At 37.2% G+C, this 21,603-nt stretch overlaps 1 protein-coding gene across 1 annotated transcript in view; it reads left to right on the forward strand.

The window, feature by feature from the left end:
* Positions 1–21,603, forward strand: part of cacna1eb (calcium channel, voltage-dependent, R type, alpha 1E subunit b) — a gene marked incomplete at its 5' end in the record, with an annotated part of 88,373 nt that overhangs the window by 42,436 nt on the left and 24,334 nt on the right. The window contains 15 exons of the mRNA XM_084119589.1: positions 1,011–1,742; positions 2,008–2,282; positions 4,486–4,633; positions 4,742–4,871; positions 7,221–7,280; positions 7,660–7,766; positions 10,554–10,650; positions 12,410–12,570; positions 13,615–13,752; positions 17,198–17,399; positions 17,847–18,011; positions 18,221–18,331; positions 18,445–18,525; positions 18,730–18,849; positions 19,411–19,476. Coding sequence (XP_083975715.1) covers positions 1,011–1,742; positions 2,008–2,282; positions 4,486–4,633; positions 4,742–4,871; positions 7,221–7,280; positions 7,660–7,766; positions 10,554–10,650; positions 12,410–12,570; positions 13,615–13,752; positions 17,198–17,399; positions 17,847–18,011; positions 18,221–18,331; positions 18,445–18,525; positions 18,730–18,849; positions 19,411–19,476 — 2,593 coding nt within the window. The remainder of the gene's footprint in view (positions 1–1,010; positions 1,743–2,007; positions 2,283–4,485; positions 4,634–4,741; positions 4,872–7,220; positions 7,281–7,659; positions 7,767–10,553; positions 10,651–12,409; positions 12,571–13,614; positions 13,753–17,197; positions 17,400–17,846; positions 18,012–18,220; positions 18,332–18,444; positions 18,526–18,729; positions 18,850–19,410; positions 19,477–21,603) is intronic.

A 21,603-nucleotide genomic window follows, 5' to 3' on the forward strand; every position in this document is an offset into this window, starting at 1 on the left:
CATTTCAAGTGCAGTTAAATTGTTTGACTAGTTTCTCTCTTTTCTAAGATGCCTGCATAATGGCACATACAGCTTAAAGTTAGTTACAGTTAAGCCAGTCCCTGTAGCTGGTTACCTGTCTAGTCTGAAGCTTGTAGGTTTTGAGTAGAAATGTTAGTCGTTTTGGCTGAATAGAGTTGCTCAGGGCATAGAGAGAATAGTATGAGAGAAAGGCCACATGAAAATCGACCTACAATTAATCTAGTTATTGCAATATTAAGACATGTAAAAGTATACTTCCAAAACCACTGGATTGAAAACATTGACTACAGTTTGTGCATTTCACACAAATGCGTGATGTGGCATTAATGGTACTGAAGTGCCAAAGAACCCTTTAACGTTTAACTCACCTCTGGCCCTCGAGTTTAGCTCAAACCTTAATCAAACTCACCTGTCTAATACTTTCTAGTAATCCTAAAGACCTTAATTAGCTTGTTCAGTTGAGTTTGATTCAGGTTGGAGTTAAGCTGTAGGACAGGGGACCACGGGGGTCAGAGTTTTTCTTTCCATCTATATGAATTATGAGTTGACTTGTGTGCAGTCTGGCAATATGCATTGTTTGGTTTGTCTTATCTACAAATACACTAATGGCTTATTTTCAATTAATCATTTATTTGATTTCATGGACAACAAAAGAATACACATAATTGTAAGTACAACTGTCTATGTATCTTTTTATCTGTTGTGTCTGCCATTATCATTGCACTGTCCATCTCATTAACACTCCAAATTAACTGCTGACATGTAGATCTTTGCACTCAGTTTCTCTTATTGTTTCTTCTCTATTTATTTAATTTTTATTCAAGAATTCCCCCCTGGTTTTCTCCTGAATTCTGTTTTATTTAGCCTGAATCGATAGCCATTGTTTTTATTCTAATTTCCAGATTTTTATCACACACCCTTGTGAATTTTAATTGTGCATGCTGCAAATGATATAACTCTTGTGACTGAGATATATCATGTCCACACAGAAGGAGACGGAGACCGTACTTGTACAGGAAGAGGGCGATCCACCGAGGACGACCATCTCCAGCAGAGGCGGAGGAGGAACCGGCTTGCAAACAAGCGGAAGAGCAGCCTGTGAATGCTTTTGCTGGCCGCCGTGAGAGACGCAAAAAGATCAACATGTCCGTCTGGGAGCAAAGGACAAACCAGCTGCGGAAACGTCGCAAGATGGCCAGTCGTGAGGTACTGTTTGGCAGTCCCACAGAGGATCAGTTGGACACTCCAGTGAGTGATCATCACCAACAGAGCTGCATGTCCCCTGAGACGAGCCCTTTACACTTGCCAGAATCACCAATGTCTGTGGGGATTCCCCTGCCAGAGCCACCCATGTCTATCACTATTCCTCTCCCTGAACCTCCAGAGTCTGAGCCGTTGCCCCTGATGGGATCGGGGCTGGAGGAGAGGCTGAGCGTTAATAACCACCATTCAAATACAGAGAGGAAGCATCGTGTGGCGAGAAAGTTTCGAGCTGCCGCCATTGCAGGGGTAGTAGAGGGTGGGCGACACAAACGGCACAGACATCGAGAGCCCAGAACAGAGAGCCGGAATGCAGAGAATCACCATCAGTTTGGGTGCAGTGAGAAACAGGCTGAAGAGGGTGAGGGTAAAATGGAGGAAACACAGTCTAAAAACATGATGCACGTGCATGAAACTGAAATGTCTGGCAAGCAAATTGAGAACCAGGAGGAATGCACAAGGTAAGAATACCATCACAGCTAATTTTATTTAGCAAGTTACTAAGTTCACATGCTAGTTTACCTTATGTCACTCAACAGTCTTTGGTAAAGAACTATTAATGAATGAATTTAGAAATGTTAGTGGTACAATTATACTGTAGTTGAAAGTAACTCCCAGCTTGGTTTTCTATTTGTAGAAGTTGTTCTGCAAGGCACAGAACAGAGCAAAGTTATGTGAAATTATTTTTCAAGATCAAACATTCACACCTGTACATTTGTATTTAAGGGAGTTTGTGGGAGATGTGACAGGACTTTCCCAAGCATCTGGCCTTCAGGAGCTTCAGTCTGTCTGTACTGGAGTGGAGGATCAAGCAGACAGCCAGGAAACTCCATTTCTGAGGCACAAAGAAGACTTTACATCAGAATCTAAATACATCACAGGGGAAGTCTCAGACATTGAGAACAACGGCAGCTATCTTAACCAGGATGCGTGTATGACAGACACCTGCATTAAAAGAGAGACGTCAGCCCAGCCGTTGTTGGAAATGGCACCAATGAGTGGTATTTGAGCTGTCTGTCAATTCTTCCCTCCATCCATCATTCTGCTTCTGTTTTTTTAATTGCATCTGTACTGTGTAGAGTATGATTCCTCTAGATTGGTCTTCTCGTACCATTCATATCAATATCATACCAATTTCAGAGTTTCAGATGCTTTGGAAATGAAGCACCAAACCAAAACAGTTTGATAGTAAACAAAAATATAATATCTTTAACATTTTAGTGAAATCAATATAATTTCGATATAATAATATAAAACCCATAATACGTCTAGCTTCTTAAGTGACTGGTATGCAGCAAATAAAATGAAGTTTGGTTAGCATAGTCTTTAATGTTAATGTTTTCTCCTCCCATTTACAAGTTTATCTAAGGACAATTTCACGATTTACCATGACTATCTAAATCCTGTCATGTGGTTACAAATGCATTTTCAAAATTAATTTTTTTTATTTTTAATCTTAATTAAAGATCATAAAAGCTGGGTGCATAACGATTATAAAAGAAGTATCAGAATGATGTTTGGAGTACAGCATGTCAAGCAATCTCCAAAAATAATTTGATCTGAATTACCTATTTGCATTTAGCAACGTTTTTACTCTGTAACTTTATCAGAACATACGTGTGAGAACCATTACTATGAATGTGCATTATATACAGTGCATTGAATGAAGTATGAGTTTGAAATAAGCAGTTTTCAGCAATGTAGTGGCCATTGTGTTTGGTGTTTTTTCAGTAGGAAATTCTTAATGATCAAAGTGCAACAGTGAAGTAGTTCAGTGGCTGATGGTGGCTGAGTCCTGAAGGAGGGGTGGACTGCAGCCATTGATTCTGTTTGAAAAAGCGGATAATTTGCTAAAGTGAGGACAGATTCATTTATAGAGACACAGAAGTGGGTCATCAATGCCTGTGGCAATCTCAGAAAATAAAGAGCAGTTTGTCTTTAGAGTATTCTGTTCCATTGCTGTAGTAGTCTTGGTGCTGGGTGTTGTGTGAAATCTAGGTTAGTGTTCACTCAGGCAAATCTACAGTAAATCTCAGTCGGATTATTTACACCTAATATATTTGTACTTAAACATCACTTAAAACAGATATTAAACGTTACACAATGGGCTCATGTATATTTCAGCATGTGCAATGCCACAAGTGGAATGATGCATCTCAGATAATCAAAATCACAAGAAATCGTGGTCAAGATCAAAACCTGAGAGATACAGAGCCTAGCAACAGAGAGTCTAATGAGTTGTACCAAGAAAATTATAGGCACAACAGTTCAGAAATAACGTTTTATACAGTTCAATGCATGTTTAATGAAAGCCCAAACATATGTACTTTGAGACCGGCAACAAAGCTTGCCAGCTATCTGCAGTTATAGATTTGCCCTGATATAATTACCCTGGCAATTACACTCCATTCACAGACTCAGAGCCAAAGCCACTCAGAAATCTTATTGCAGCAAATGAAATCGCTACATTTGATGAAGAACTTTTGCGAACATTAACAAAGTATGTTCTATAAAGTATGCACGTATGTAGTATGAATACAATCCAGACATGCTACATCTGCCATGCAGGCACTGTCATGTGACACACACATTAGTGGTGTTGCTTCCCCGCCATTCACGACTCTTCTCCTGTGGCCCCATGGGATAGTAAAGTGTCCATCAGATGCACGCTTCAGAATTTTAAGTCAAATTTTAAGATGGAAACCAACCTGAACCCTGAAATTGCACACTCAAATAACCTATAACCATTTAACCCTGTCAAAACTACAAAAACATTTTTGACAGAAAAAAATAAAATAAAAAACACTTCCCAAATAAACATTGTGAATACACTCTTTCCACAACAACACACTAAATTCTGTCTAAAACGAAGAGAGTTCATAACTAAATCATAAAGAATACACAGCAATACATTACATAAGTGTATTTATTGTAATATTAAGGAACTTTTCACAAGGACATTTTTCACATGTTGTTTTTGTTAAATGTTCATGCAGTTTTAAATTCATTTATCAAAATGTTTGATTTCTTTGTCAAGTGAAATATCATTTTTGAAATATCAAAAATTAAATTCAGTTTTAGCCACAGTAAATATATATATATTATTTGGAAACAAGTTATGTTTATATTTATGATTTAAACCAGTTGTGAATAAAGTCCTGAAATATTTCTTCTTTTTTTTTTTCTTGATTTAACCCATCACAGTCAGTTTCAAGGATGTGGAAGCCAGTCACTCAGATAAAGCTGACGATGATGATGACGATGATGATGATGATGAGAATGGAGGTGAACAGTCGACTGTCCCTAAACCTGACATACCAGACAGCATGTTCATTTTCAAAAGCACAAATCCGTAAGTGTTTACACAATCTCACACCTTTAGTTGTTTGTACAATATACCATGCATGACAAAACGGGACAAATCTAACATCTAAAATAATTTTTCTTTCTGTAACTAAAGCATAAGACGGATCTGCCACTATGTGGTGACCCTGCGGTACTTTGAGATGACCATTCTCCTGGTGATTGTGGCCAGCAGTATTGCACTAGCTGCTGAGGACCCTGTGTGCGCCAGTTCAGAGAGGAATAAAGTAAACTATCGTATTTCTACATATTGAATTCTTAAGGACTCGTATAATGATTAATGTAGTGACTGAGTATTTTGACTTTAAAGTGCCCCTATTATGCTATTTTAAATGTTCCTAATTTTGTTTTGGATTCTCTTACAATAGGCTTACATGCATCCAAGGAAAAAAAAATTATATATATATATATATTTTTTTTTAATACCTTTTTCATAATACACATTGTACCTCACCTAATTTCTCAAAGAGTCTGATTCAGATTCAGTCTCTCTAAAACCCTCCTTTCTGTGAGCCTACTCTGCTGTGATTGGTCAGCTGGCCCAGTCTGTTGTGATTGGTCAACTCTGCTGTGATTGGTCAGATGGCCCAGTCTGTTGTGATTGGTCTACTCTGATCTGATTGGTCAGATGTCCAGTCTGTTGTGATTGGTCTACTCTGCTCTGATTGGTCAGATGTCCAGTCTGTTGTGATTGGTATTCTGCTCTGATTGGTCAGATGGCCCAGTCTGTTGTGATTGGTCTACTCTGCTCTGATTGGTCAGATGGCTCAGTCTGTTGTGATTGGTCTACTCTGCTCTGATTGGTCAGATGGCCCAGTCTGTTGTGATTGGTCTTCTCTGCTCTGATTGGCCAGATGGAACAGTCTGTTGTGATTGGTCTACTCTGCTCTAATTGGTGAGATGGCCCAGTCTGTTGTGATTGGTCTACTCTGCTCTGATTGGTCAGATGTCCAGTCTGTTATGATTGGTCTGCTCTGATTTGTCAGATGGCTCAGTCTGTTGCGATTGGTCTACTCTGATCTGATTGGTCCAGTCTGTTGTGATTGGTCAACTCTGCTCTGATTGGTCAGATGGTCCAGTCTGTTATGATTGGTCTACTCTGCTCTGATTGGTCCAGTCTGTTGTGATTGGTCAACTCTGCTCTGATTGGTCAGATGGTCCAGTCTGTTATGATTGGTCTACTCTGCTCTGATTGGTCAGATGGCCCAGTCTGTTGTGATTGGTCTACTCTGCTCTGATTGGTCAGATGGTCCAGTCTGTTGTGATTGGTTTACTCTGCTCTGATTGGTCAGATGGCACAGTCTGTTGTGATTGGTCTACTCTGCTCTGATTGGTCTGGGCTGCATTCAGCCCAGACAAAAAGTTGCAAAACGTTTTTTAAATGGAAACAGTGGTGTGTTGAGCACCCTGTTCTGATGACACAAGAGTTGCAACTATGGCAGCTGAGAAGGCCATTCTTTGTGTTCTTTTTGAAGAATTTTCAGAGCCTGATGAAATCGGTATAAATACGTGTTTAATACTGCAAAATACGCTTGATGTTACAGTCACTGCCCTTGCCGTCCAGAATAAAAGAGAACATCCCAATCGAGTGAAGGGATTTGTGGAAACTGTGGTTCCTAATTATTGTGATCCAACATTTGCCTCGCATTTCAGGATGAAAAGACAAACAGGTCTTCTAATATCTTCAATTGTTGCGTATACCGAGCTGCAGCGGACACATTTGTAAACGACTTTACTTGGACCCATTGTGCGAGCTGTCTCTTTAATACCGCATGGTTTATATACATGCTGCTTGCTGATTGGGCTGACATTTTTGACACACCCACCAAACAAGAGAAAATGTATCTCAAACCCCGTTGCACACCGTTTCCAGGAAACATGTTGTTCAACCCGGAAACCGTAGCAAAACGTTGCACACCGGTTTGAGCTTGAGCACGTTGCCCAGATGTCCAGTCTGTTGTGATTGGTCTACTCTGCTCTGATTGGTCAGATGGCTCACTCTGTTGTTGATTGGTCTGCTCTGCTCTGATTGGTCAGATGACCCAGTCTGTTGTGATTGGTGTAATCTGTTCTGATTGGTCAGATGACCCAGTCTGTTGTGATTGGTCTACTCTGCTCTGACTGGTCAGATGACCCAGTCTGTTGTGATTGGTCTACTCTGCACTGATTGGTCAGATGATCCAGTCTGTTGTGATTGGTGTACTCTGTTCTGATTGGTCGTAAACGACAAGTCTATTATCATATCTGAATTTCATCTCTGGAGGCTTCCTCGGCGTTTGATACACAATGATACGAACAGTAACGATGGAAGTGATACTGAAATTGCTGACGACTCGTTTCGTCAGTTTGAATGCGATTCTTTCTTTTAGGAGACATCAACTTTATTTGTCGTACACTTTAATCTTCAAAACTTTTTCAAACCTCTACATTCACAAACAGTTATATTATGCACTGCATGAAAGGTAATTTTCGAAAAAGCATAAAAGGGGCACATTAAATCAGCATGGCGATTCTTGTCCTGTCTTTTGACAGAAAAATGGAAATAAAAGTGACAGGGTTGTTTACTGTGTTTGCAGGTTCTCCGTTACTTTGATTATGTTTTCACTGGCGTTTTCACATTTGAGATGATTATAAAGGTATCTGCTTTCTTACTTCAAACATGATTTAAATAACTGTTATATTAAAGGTGGTGTAAGGAATTTTGATAACTTCATGACATGCCCTCTTCCAAAACCCAGCTATGCAAAGACATTTCACCAAACCCGATTTCAGCAAACTGAAACTCCAAATGATTGACAGGCAGTTAGCCTTTATGATTAGCTAAAAAGGTGCAGGCTTCTCCCCTAATACTTTTTCAAGTCTAGGGACAACACAGAGACAGATGTGATATGTAATTTCAATTATATATTTTTTTGTATATATAGATATATAGGTAAACATATATAGAATTTTACTTATACTGAAAATTATATACTCTATATTCTCTATAATATTGTAATATGCCATTTTCTACAGATGATTGACCAGGGCCTCATTCTTCATGATGGATCATATTTCCGGGACTTGTGGAACATTCTAGACTTTATTGTGGTGGTTGGAGCTCTAATTGCCTTTGCATTGACGTAAGTATTCAAGTGATATCCATCTTCCTTGTGTGACAAGTTGTTTGCATAAAGTCAGATTTCTGATGATAATATTAACCTGTAATAATTTTGCTTTAGAGACATTTGGGGCTGCAAGATACAGCAAATTATCACAAATGTATATATTGTGATATGCATATCGCAACGGCTTGCAATAACTGCATGATTTTAATACTTAATGATTTTAAAGTTTTAGGTTGACGCAGACAGCAGAGAGTAGACTGGACACATGACTGTTACATTAGTGTGAAATGCTTAATGTTGTTAAATGCAATAAGTGAAGTATTCACGCACACACTCTCGGACAGCGAGTAATACCTAATTCAGTTCTCTTCCACAGATTATATGGCCAAATACACAAAAGTTATTAATTAATAACGGAACTGTATTCTAAAGTCTTACCGATATAGGCAAGTAGGTGAACTTCTATAATTGGATATTAATTGTGAGTGAATGTGGTTGATTAGTCGTTTTATTTTCAGGTCTCAGTGGATAATTCTGCAAATATTCTGCCCAGATTAGGCCACTCTAGTCATTAATGACCATCAGCATCAAAGTCTTTATTTTTACTCGAACCTGTCCATTCTTACAGTGCAGTCACATAAGCAAAAGGTTCATTTTCTACGGTTAATAGTGTAGCGATGTATTAAAATAAACAGCTTTATGTTGGTCTACTACATGACCAGTGAATCCACTGCAAAATCTTTCGTCCTCACCTGAAATTCCCATTTGCGTGGATGCTGAAATTACTGAATTTTCCCCATGAAAATTCGAAACAAAGTCAAATGTGCCCACACATTTAGGCTCCTGTTGTCAACATACTAGACTGAGAATAGGAAGTAAAGACTGGCCTGTGGGTGTATGTGTTATTTGATAGATTGGGAGGGTTGGAGTCCAGAGGATCACACTTACTAACTTTTGTAGTTTATGCAGGCTAAACGGGTATAGTCATCATTTAATACCAAATGCTCTATGCTAATTGTAGGGTATAGTATGTAAAAAAAAGAGTGCAGTATATGTATGATAAGCCAAACAATCTCTTCATTCTTTTTGTGTGCAACTTCATCAGTGGACCTCGGACAGTAGAAGAAGCTGGTGGCAACTGCACTAGTGGAGGTGGTGTGTTAAGAGATTTGGCTATATGAGATATCAACATCCAAATGCAGTCTATACATTTCATATGCTTTCTTAATAGCAGGCCAAATCCTGTTCTATTTTTAAAGCATCTTGCGGGCTGATTCAGAGAAGGCTATGGGCCCGTGGGCTGTACTTTGGATACCCTTCATTTAAGTTATATAAACACAGTGGTTGGTTACTGCTCTTGTATGCTTGATGTTTGCTAATATATTCTATAATGGTACACATACACATTTAACACATATATAGTTACTTTCTGATTTATGATAGCCATTTTGAAGAATATATGTGAAATATGATCTCAAATATATTATCTTCAGTTGAATGGTGGTGTCCTAATTTTAAGAGGCTGTATGGGAAACAATTAAGAGAAGTCCTAAATTCATGCTGTCCACATCAGAGATAATTCCACAGGTAATATCTTATTAATATGATCTGAAAACTGCCAAGCATTAGACATATGTACGAAAAAAAAAAGAAAAGAAAAAACATTTATTAGCAGATAATAAGATTTCTCACAATTTATAAAAAATGTTAAGGGTCATTTTACCTTAAAAAAAAAAAAGCATATTTGTTTGTGTTGTTATTTAAGGAAATATTTCTGTAAAAGGATATTCCAGACATTCATAAATATGCTCTGGTTGAGCTCAGGCACTTCAGCTTGATTATTTAATGGCTTTACACACACTTGAGATGTTCATGTGTTCTTTCTCTTTTAATGCTTCTCTGTTATTGTTTTGGATTGTGTCTCTGTGGCTGCCAGGAATTTAATGGGGTAACAGCAAATGCTTCTCATTTGTCTCATTGTCTGTCCATTTAAATATACATTCGGATGCCACCGATCATTTATTTGTGTGGGTGTTTGTTTGTGTGTTAATATAGTGATGTCTGATCCATGTTTGCAAGTACTAATGAAAAAAATGTCATTCATTATCTCAGTATATCAGCCATACATAGATATTCTTAGGTTATGCATAATGTATTACGGCTATCGATTTAACTTGTTCATTTAGTGTGATTCATTATTTAAAAACAACGTATGCAATTAATCATGACCTCTTGCCCATTAGTAAATTTCATAATAAGAAATATTCCTCCTTCGCGTTTTTGAAAGAATTAGTCATTTTTCAAACACTGATTTTAAAATGGCACCATCTTATCAGTGTGCTTAGGTTTTTGTTTGATATGTTGACGATATGTCAGTCGGCTTATACTGACACCTAGCGGCATGGATGCAGAATAATGCAAATCTTTCAGTTACCAATTCAACTTTCAGTATCCAATTCACAGCAAACAAAGATTACTTTTTATGAGTAAAAGCATCCATTAACATAGGGTTAGCAAGATATAGTGAGTAGTATTCAGCTGGTCATGTGATCTCAAGATGTTGGCGTTACTGATATGAATTTTCATAATTTTTTAATACATTTTTTAAAAGAGCTGTTACTTATATAACAGTTTTATTTTTGATTTGGGGACTAATATATGTGATTAATTGCAATACATTGTATATAAATGTTTTATATATTGACAGCCGTAATACTTGTTGTGTGGGCATTTTTTCTTTCTGTTTAAAAATGTTTTAAATAATAAATATTAAAATATTTTAATATGTTTTGTTAATCACAGAAACAACAAAGGCAGAGACATAAAGACCATTAAGTCCTTGAGGGTTCTCAGAGTTCTCCGCCCTCTCAAGACCATCAAAAGACTTCCCAAGCTTAAGGTATCTGCTCTTTCACATTTTATATACAGTATGTTTAGATCAGCATGCTTTCCATCCCTCTCAATTCTGCTTTTTTTCAGTTTGCCTACCACACTGAAATATCTGTAGGACTGGTGTTTTTTCAGATGGAGTGGGAACTCCAAAGGGTTCAGGTTAGGGCTCACTTTTGGAGTTCCTGTCCCCCTTTGTAGATGTCCAAGCTGCAGATATATCTCTCTCATAAATATCTAGTTCAGTCATGAAACTCTAGATGGCACAGACTGACAGGTCCTTTACATGCATTCTGCGAGCAATCACATCATAATCGCATGGCACAAGCTGATTGGCCTCTGCTGATCCAGCAGCCAATGGGATTTCTTGCTCAGTATTTAAATAGTCTGATCCATTGTTTGCTGTAGGCTAGTCCTGCTGTGGGCTATCAGAGTCCCTCCACCTCCCCCAGCTCCACCTGCCTGGATTTAAGCATGTCTGTTTGTGCAGCAGGATATCTTACATGCTCACAGCAGCATGTCTGTGTATCTAATGGCAGGAGCAATAATCAAGATCAGCAGAGTAGCACATCTACTCCGCCAAGAACAAATACAGTAACATTGCCATATTCAATAACATGCTAAAACTATTTCTATTCATGAGTTGTCATGATTTAAATTACAATCAGTACATGTACTGTACCATCTATAATTATCTATAATAAAAAATGCTGTGCTGTAGTTATTTCTTTTAAGTCTGTTTATTCTACTCTCTAATTTTCCTGGGGCAATAAACTAGTGTTTAGTATATAGTCTATATGTGTTATGTATTTCAAACACTTATACACTCTAGTCGAGAAATATTCCAAGAATATTCCTTTGAAACAGTCTCACAAAAACACATTTAATTAATTAATTCATTAGGACGCTCTGCTGTCCAAATATGAGTAATCCCTCTGTGAATAATTAAAAGTAGACTAAATATAACATGCAGCACTTGACATTTTTCATTTTAAATCAATATGCAGTAATATGCAGAGCCAGAATTATCAGAATTATCATCAGACCATTTAACTAAACCATAATTGAATTAGTGATGGGAGATCTTTGGGGATAGGGATGACAGAGACATATGAAGTTACTGGTCATGTGCACTTAATTCCCAACCTTATCTCATGAGAAATTATAGCTAATTTACGCAGTGCCAATTTTTTATGATAGTATTCGTCTGTGAATGTATTTTTTTTTTTTTTTTTGAAATAATGTAAGGTCCACCCTCAAACCAGTGGTGTGCTGTGGTGATTTGAAATGAGGTGTAACATGTTACATAATGGTGTAACATTGTCACTAATCTATCGTCAGGAGTCTTTATATCTCATGAACATTGATACAACACTAGATCACTTGCTCAGACAGACAGTTTCCCCATATCTGATGCAAATCTCATTAGCTGTATGTAGATTAACCACATGAAATCCGAATAAAAAAAAAAAAGGTACTGACTGAAAAAAAGTATTACTTGCAAATAAAAGTGCAGGCAATGCTGTGTGCAGTGATAAATTCTCCACATAAATTCAAAGGCTTTAGGTAGGCATTTGTAAAAAAAAAAAAAAAAAAAAACTAATTGTGGTGTTGATTGTTTAGTTATACTGTATGCAACTCATCATTTGTTATACTGTACATGGCAAAAAGTGGCATATGAAACTCGCCTCATTGTGTATTCCTGTTTGAAGACCTGTTGAGGATGTAATATAATTATTTCTTCTGTTTGAATGTTTTGTGTCATGCAGGCTGTGTTCGATTGTGTGGTCACATCCCTGAAGAACGTCCTCAACATTCTCATCGTGTACAAGCTCTTCATGTTCATCTTTGCTGTCATTGCAGTGCAGCTCTTTAAGGGAAAGTTCTTTTACTGTACTGATGGCTCAATGGGCACCCAGAAAGAATGCCAGTAAGTGCAGACATGTGCCATATATTTAAGAGAGAGGGTGGACAATGTTCACAACAAGCTAATTTATGACTGTTTTAGTGCAATATATCCTTACTAACATTGTAGGTAGACTGTAAAAAAACTAACTAAAAAAATAATAATCTTGGCTTAGAGTGATAACTATTTACCAACTATTTACCTTCTATTCCCTAAATAGTTGTATGAGTGTGGAATTAAAATTATACAACACTTACACTTAATTTGGAGATGAGGCTAATATACAGTTGTAATCGAAATTATTCAACCCCATTCAGGTTTATTGGCAAAATTTACAGACTTTCAGCTGTTAATTAACAAATCAAACTAAAATAATTGAAATAGCTCAACAAATGTTTCGAGTGGTTTCCCCAAATTCAACTAAAATGCTACTTTTAATGACTTCTACAGTCTCAAAATTATTCAACCCCTTTATGGCAAGAATCTTTAGTACTTAGTAGTAGTACTACGTAGTACGCTTTAGTGGATCTGTTAAAAGTCAATGGTCTCAGGGAAGGCAAGAGAGACGCGACGTCCCGCTGTAACTTCATCTGCTGGTGACAGTGTTTCATTAGAAAAACGAGTTATTTATACACTTTTTAATGTCACATTTTGTAATATTTATGTTGTTTTATTTTTGGAAATATGGATTATTTTCTCATCCAATTTTTTGAGGAAGCACTGCCCCCATACATATATACATACATACATATATATATATATGTATTACCATTAATGTAGTTTTAAAACCATTTCCAAACCAATAATTTGCGAACCAAGAAGACATTTTTGCATCTTAATTTTTTTTGCTAATAAGTAATAGTGAGTAATAGTTTAAATAAATAGTCTCTCTGGATTGGGAAGTTTTTATTTACAATATTTCTACAGAGTAAATCAAACTATTGTATTTCAAAAGTACAGAAAATACAGGAAAATTCTGGTAAAGCTGTACAATGGTCAGTTACTTTTCAGTTACATTTTCTTGGTTTGCTTGTTTGCCCCTGTTTTTAATTGTTTTGTGTTGTGTAGGGGCTACTACATTGACTATGCGAGGGACAGGAAGGAGGTGAAGAAGAGGGAGTGGAGGAGACACGAGTTCCACTATGATAATGTCCTCTGGGCTCTTCTTACACTCTTCACTGTGTCCACGGGAGAGGGCTGGCCACAGTAAGTCCACTTATTAATATATCGCACAGGACTTTGTATATTGTTGATTGTTTTTTGTTTTACATCAAATCTTCACCCTCTGCATCATTTAATTATAATTTAAAATCAGTAGCTCTGTTTGCCTTGCTATTAGGCTGAAACTGCTTGATGGTTTCGAGACTCTCCATAAGCATGTCAATATATCAGGTCACACTCAATGGCTTGGTGAAGTAGGGCTGTAGGAAGCTCTGGATCTTTCTTACTGTACGTTACGGAGCATCAAGACTGAGAGATCTGAGAAAGATGAAGACTTTTCTGGAAGGAAGAGTCCTGTCAGTGCTGGGCTATTTTGATGCCTTCTCGAGTACTAGTAACACATCTGCCAAGGAAATTTGTGTCAGTGTAGATCTAGCTCTCTATGTTTTGGTGTCAGACAGGTTGCCCTAAAAATGATCTGTTACGGTAGAGCTGGAGAATGGGGATGTACATATGAATATAGGTGAATACGTATGAGATTTGCATGAGATGCAAGATAAGTTTTTTGTTTTTTCAAGTTGTTTAGTTCTATAGTTATACACACATATAGACAATGCCTTTCTTTATGCATGACTGCCTGCTTATTAAAGACATGATGGTGAACGAAATTACCATATCCTAATTACTGAAACAGTTCAAATTCATTTTAAATGAATTAATATGTTAACAAGGTTTTACTGCTCATTAAACTATTCAAAATCAGAGGACTGAAAGCCATAACAACGCAGCACTGGGCTTTGATTCCGTTGGGCTCAATTTGCCAGAGAACCTTGTGTGTGAGAGCAAATCGAATCCAAAAATGCCAGAAACGTCAGCGAATGTCAAACATGAAAGAGCTGGGCTTCTCTTCAAACATACTAGCTGTCACATTGTGAAAGCTTTGGCAGTGTTGAATGAACAAAATCCCTACCAGAACTTGTCCAGAAATTTTCTGAAATCTCGATAAGTAAATGTGCTGTGCAAAAGTCTTAGGTGCTTCACAAAAACATTTATTTTAAGATAATTATTTATGTTTTTTTCTTTCGTGCGCTATTAGGAAATATCAGTTGTTGATTTCCAAACATTGCAATTGCAAATATTATAAGCAAAGTCATACAACAGATGGTATGGCCCACACGGAGATATGATCTCATCATCATCAAACCAGTCCAGGGTTACATGAAGAGAATCCAAGAAGAACTGTGGCAACTTCTCCAAGATGCTTGAAAATAACCTACTTGCAAACTACAACCTGATCTCACAGGAAAGAATAACTGTTATGAGGTCGTGATTCTGCAAGAATTCGAATGAATGTGAATCGTACAGAAATGCATGATTATCAGAAAATAGTAAGCATGAAGGTCCACCCCTAACCCCACCTTCAAACCTACCATCACTGGGACACAGTGATCAAACAAGCAGATCATACAAAAAAAAACGGATGAGATTGTTAGAAATCAATTATCCACCAATTCTTCAAAACATAAAATGGTTATGAATGGCCATGAGATTGTGTTGGCAAACTACTTTAAATAGAAGCAATCTCGAGGGGAACGAAGTCATCCAGGCATCTGATCGACTCAAAGCACAGTTTGCTTCTACTATGTAATTTTTTAAGATTTTGGATGTGAGAACTGTAGTTGTAGCAAAGGCAAGCAAGATCCTATCTTAATTTTTTAAGATTTATCTGTTCTTTATATATATTATCCTTAATTCCATCATTTGATTTCAGAACTCATTTCTGAGAAACATTTCTTCAAGGTCGTGCAGTTATGAGAGCCGTGATGCTGCTAATGGTCCAATAATAAACTGTGTGTGGAGTCTGGATAAATGCTCACATATCTCCTAAAACCTTTGCAAGTTCTGCAAGTCCCTTTTTTGAGTGGATTTCATAACAGATCTTATTTTAATACAACGATTTTCTCCAATTATGGTAATTATTGACGTGCAAATTGGTCCCTGTGATTAGCCAGCCAAATTGTTTAGTCGTGTTCAGATATTATGGGTGGCTTGAATATTTTGTGTCAGATAGCAGTTCACAGTTAACTTCTGAAGTATAGTCCGCATTTTTGTCCTGATGGAAAACATCAGTTTAGAACCAGAATGGGGCATGACACCTCTGTTTGTTACGATTCGTATGTTACAGGGTTACAGCCGAAACGAACGTACATTTAGGATCCATGTGGAGAGATGTTTATTTAATAGCCGATGTAAAGAATCAGTGTTTGAAAAGGCAGTGAAAATAATGTGGACTGTCACTGATGAATTCAATTTGGGTTGAGCAGCATGTCTATGAAGAAGCAGGAAGAGATTTAATGATGCAGATTTTTCTCTTTTACAAACTGTGATTACACGTTTCGACAGTTATTAACTGTTTTATATTTTAATTTTTAAAGAAATTGTATGTACATTTATAAAACTGTATTTTGTGTTATATTAACTTGGCATTACATTATAGAAAACTAGGTTTAGTTCACCCAAAATTGAAAATTATCCCATAATTTACTCACCCCAAGCCATCCTAGGTGTATATGACATTCTTATGTCAACCAAACACAGTCGAAGTTATATTGAAAAATATCAAATCCAAGTTTTTATGTAAGAAAATAAGAGTTTTTAAATCTCAAAAAAGTTCATCCATCCATCATAAAAGTAATCCATATGGCTCCAGGGGATTAATAAAGGCCTTCTGAAGTGAAGTGATGCGTTTTTGTAAGAAAAATATCCATATTTATAACTTCATAAACTATAATCACTGGCTTCCGGTAACGGCCGTACGTGAGTGGAGTTCCGGTGGAAGAGTGACCTCTCACCTGACACATGACATAAGGTGTAGGAGTAGTGTAAGCTTAGGTGAAAGTAGACACATCTTGTGGTTCAAACAAATAGGGCTGGGTAACAAACTCAAGCTCCTCCGACTTTTCTCTTTAAAAACTCTTGTTTTAGACTTCTAATTCGTGTCTGGTGTTCTGTCCATGTTCATCAATATGTTACGCGTCGGGTTATGCGTATGTTTATTTAATGAGAATGGAGCCACGATTTGGGAAAACAGGCAACATATTCAGTGAGTAAATCAAGTCAAGTCACTTGCTCAAGTCAGTTTATAAATGGCGCTTTATACAATACAGCTTTACAGTGATAAACATGAAAATAATGATCAGCCATGCAAACAGAATTAAATCCTTTAGTAAAACAGCTCTAAAAGACAATAGTGCCATTTCTTTAACTGAAGTCAGTTCAGGGTAGATTAGTTTGGTTCAAGAACTGTGTACATTTTCTCAATTATGGAATTGAGTTCAATTCAGCTGATATCATCATCCAACTCAGTTCTCATCCAATAGTGTCAGTTCAATCAAATCAATAATATTGCTGCAATTATGAATGGTAAAAGATGACTTGGCTGAATTCATTGGATGAATCCATTATTTGTTCATATACCTGCTTTCTACAGAGTTCTTCAACACTCCGTGGATGTCACTGAAGAAGACCATGGCCCAAGCAGAGGAAACCGAATGGAGATGTCCATTTTCTACGTCGTATACTTTGTGGTTTTTCCTTTCTTTTTTGTCAACATCTTTGTTGCTCTCATCATAATCACATTCCAGGAGCAGGGTGACAAAATGATGGAGGAGTGCAACTTGGAGAAAAACGAGGTGAATATACATTCATATACAATGAATGTATGCAATATGCAGTGAGTAAAAAGCCAAATTTATGACCTCAATATCCAGTAGACTGGATTATGAATCAAGCTTTATATATATATAATATATATTATATATGATGGAGGAGTGCAATATATATATATATATATATATATATATATATATATATATATACTGTATATATATATATATACTGTATATATATATATACTGTATATATATATACTGTATATATATATACTGTATATATATATATATATATATATATATATATATCATGTTGCTAGGTTTTATTAACTGCCATTTAGCATCATTAAATGATAATGAACACAATAATAATGAATAAACACTATAAATAAAGCTATTCTGCTGAGTTTCCAATCTGCAGTACTATCCAGCATGTTCCTTCACTGCTTTCTTATCTCACTCTTTCAGCGGGCATGCATTGACTTTACTATCAGTGCAAAACCCCTAACAAGATACATGCCTCAGAACAGGCAGACCCTCCAGTATCGATTGTGGCACTTTGTGGTGTCACCATCATTCGAGTACACGGTTCTAGTCATGATTGCACTCAACACAGTAGTGCTCATGATGAAGGTATAACTTTCAAAATGTAATAACTTGGACAGAATTATGTTAATTGAAAAAAAAAAAATGAAGCTATATAATTGTAATGTTTTATTTGAATTTATTTTATATTAAATAAAAAAACTTGAATGCCCATTAAATGGTCTTGAACTTGCTGAAATGTAATTTTTTTGAGGTGTATACAGCATTTCTGATTTGATAACCTTAACACTTTTCAGTACCACTCTGCGCCAGCTGCCTACGACATTGTCCTGAAGCACCTCAACACAGCGTTCACTGTGCTGTTCTCTCTGGAATGCATCTTAAAGATCATGGCCTTTGGATTCATAGTGAGTTTAATGACTTCACATTGATGTTAATGAGTGTCCTTCAAAGGAGAATACATCTATAATGTATTTGAATTGATTTACTTGTTTATTGTTTTCATTGTTTTCACTCACAGAACTATTTCCGTGATACGTGGAACATCTTTGATTTTATCACTGTGCTGGGCAGTATAACTGAAATTGTGGTAGATTTACAGGTAGGAATATTTAACATATATGGGTCTGAATATGAATCAAATAACACTGCCATCGCTAGGGTTTCTGGGCCTCTTCTAGGGTTTGTTAGCTATGGCCCCCCTCTTTTTAACTTGTTTTCTAAAAATCATTAATACAAGATAAATTGTCTATCAAGTAACCTTTGTCACAAGTACACAATTGCTTTCCTCTCTCTTTCGATTTAGTCTGTGAACACCATCAATATGAGTTTTCTAAAGCTTTTCCGGGCAGCTAGACTCATTAAACTGTTGAGGCAAGGCTACACAATACGGATTCTGCTGTGGACGTTTGTTCAGTCCTTCAAGGTAATATTACTTTTGCACTAAATGCATCACTGTCCTTCATGGTCATGAAAAACCTGGAAAAAAAACACACAAAAAAACAAGTAATTTTACAAATGTTATTTCCAGGTCTGGAAAATGTATAGAAATTGCCAACATTTTAGTCATAGAGGTCATAGAAAAGTCATGGGAAATATATATATTTCTACTTTTGTTCAGCTCAACATCAACAACAGCTACAACAAAAAAAAATACTATAAATTGTTTGTGTAGGATAAAATATTCTCATAATCCAGAGCCTGTCCATCATAATGTGGATTTTTACACAATCATTTAAATCAGTTAAATTAAAAGACAACTAGAAATCCACCCAGCTATCTATGTTAAATTATTTGTAAAGGAAAAAAAAAATCCAGCTATCACAAATGACTAGAAAGGTCAAGGAACAAATTGACTGTTCAAATAGTATGCAAACCTTTTTCTTTTCTTTTTTTTGTTGCTTTTTGATAGAGCTTGTTTGCAGTTCTGTCAGTACAGAATCTGCATATTTATGTGTTTAACATTTTTAATCTCTTCTTGTTTCAGGCTCTTCCATATGTTTGCCTCCTCATTGCCATGCTTTTCTTCATTTACGCCATTATTGGCATGCAGGTACGTTTTTCATACCAATATGTATGGCATTTGTCAAAAAATATGTCAACTTTTTGTAAACAAATGTCATGTCTTCCCTGTGTTTTTTTGTGTCCTAAGACTCTTATTTTGAAGTTGATTTCATTTCATAGTTCCTGTTTTCTTTGTTTCTCATCAGTCAACCCCGTAATACCATCGACCAAAGCGCATCAATAGAGGAGTCTTTAGTTCATCATCTTTAGTGGTGGAGATGGAATTCCACCTGTGCTTGAGGCGCCCAAAGAGGTGCTAATAGTGAGCTGTGGCAAGCTCATCGCTGCTATTGCAGTTCCTCGTGCAAATAGATCATAACATTTTAATGATCCAACAATTGTTAGTAGACAGAGGTCAGACAGGTCTCGCTTGGTCAGCCCCATAGATCGAAGCCCCCTTCCTATAGGGCCATACATCAGACTTGATATGATCACTGGGTGGTGTTTAATCGGGGTGGTGGTTCCAGTCATTTACTTAATAGCAGTGACATTGTCTGGGGACCAGTATTTTCCAATCTTCAACTTATAACTTATAACAACCCGCTACTATGGATACATCAAGGATGGTAATCTCATGGCCATCATCTACCATTATGTCAGGTTTTATGAAGCTCGTCTTCTTAGGTATTATTGGTTCTACCCACGTCTGGACTGCACTTTTTTTTCTCAGCATTTTCTCTGTCTGTTTTGCTACCCGATTATGCCAGGCACATCTTGCGTCGTGGGTTACTTCACATACCTGGAGAAAATGATTTAATGTCTCCTTTGTGCGACAGGGCCTTCGACATCTTGTATCTTCAAACGTCTTATTCCTCCCTCTGGCGATCCTTGCTTTTGTGTTCAGGACATGAAGTTGAATGCCCAGTAATTGTCAGTTTTTTTGTGCCAGTGATAACTTTCTCCATCCACATCTTTATTCACCAAGTCTTTTCCGTCCATAAAGACTTGCAGCTGTCCACTATGTCTTTGCTTCCTCTGCAGTAAATACAGTTTCTTTACCAATTCTGCAGGGCAAATTGATCTTGTACAAAATTGTCTTGAAAGATGGTTGTTCAGTCAGGGCTCTTTCGATAGAATTATTACTCGAGAGGAGTTTGCCAAATCGAGTTTTCTGTAGCAACTGAATTGAGGTCCCAGAATTAGGAATTCCCAAGCTACCAGTTTTTATTGGTACATACAGAAAGCCCAGTGGCGTGTCCTTAGTTAGACGGAATTACTTCCTCATTGCTTTTCTGATCCTTCTGTCCATCTGAGCCAGAGTGTTTCAATGGGCGTATCCCAACACTACCTCGTGTGTCAGTTCCGGGACTAGAAATGTTTTGAGAATGTCCATTCGCTGGCGGGGTTTCAACAGGGCTGTCATGACTTCATTTGGCATCTTACATAAATGTGTTTTTATATTTATGTAATGTGAATCTGTCTGTTTTTTTTATTTATTTTCCTACTGTCTGTATAGTTATTTTATGTGCTGGTGAGCCAAGGACAATTTTCCACCTTGGTGGACAATAAAGAAATACAATACAATGCAATACAATCTGCTCCAGTTCAGTGGTTTGCTTCGGAGTGATCCTTTCCAACTAAACTCCATTCCCAGTTATTTTTGTTTGTCCCTCATAGCTAGTATTATTCCTTATCTGGTGGTATAGGAGTGGGGCAACAGTACCAGATGCTTCCGTCAGCCATCTTTGGCTAGATGAAATTGCAATCAGCCTGAAGTCACCTGGACTCATTGGGCACTCCACCTTTGGAAGAAAAGTCATTCTTGCACTGGACAAGGTTGTAGGAAGCACTTATGTTGCCAGAATGATGTTGAACAGTCCCGCCACTGAAGGTTGGTGCCCTTTCAACACCTTGTTATTCTGTCCATCCCTGCCGCTGAATGGCCCATGGGAGGGAGTGCCTCTGTGACCTCTTCTTCCTCAACTGGGGCTACCACTTTCCATTTCGGTTCCCCAACAGTCGTTGTTGTACATTCCTTACTGATGGTGGTTGTCGCTTAGATCTTCGCCCATTACTCCTCCATCCCATCAATTCATCAGTCTAATCCTCAATATGCCTTCCTCCACCGAACTTGCAAGATTGTATATGCTGCGTCTGTCCTTCACAGCTTGTAAAG

The sequence above is a fragment of the Abramis brama genome, assembly GCF_963993115.1.
Source record: "Abramis brama genome assembly, chromosome: 7".
Classification (NCBI taxonomy): domain Eukaryota; kingdom Metazoa; phylum Chordata; class Actinopteri; order Cypriniformes; family Leuciscidae; genus Abramis; species Abramis brama.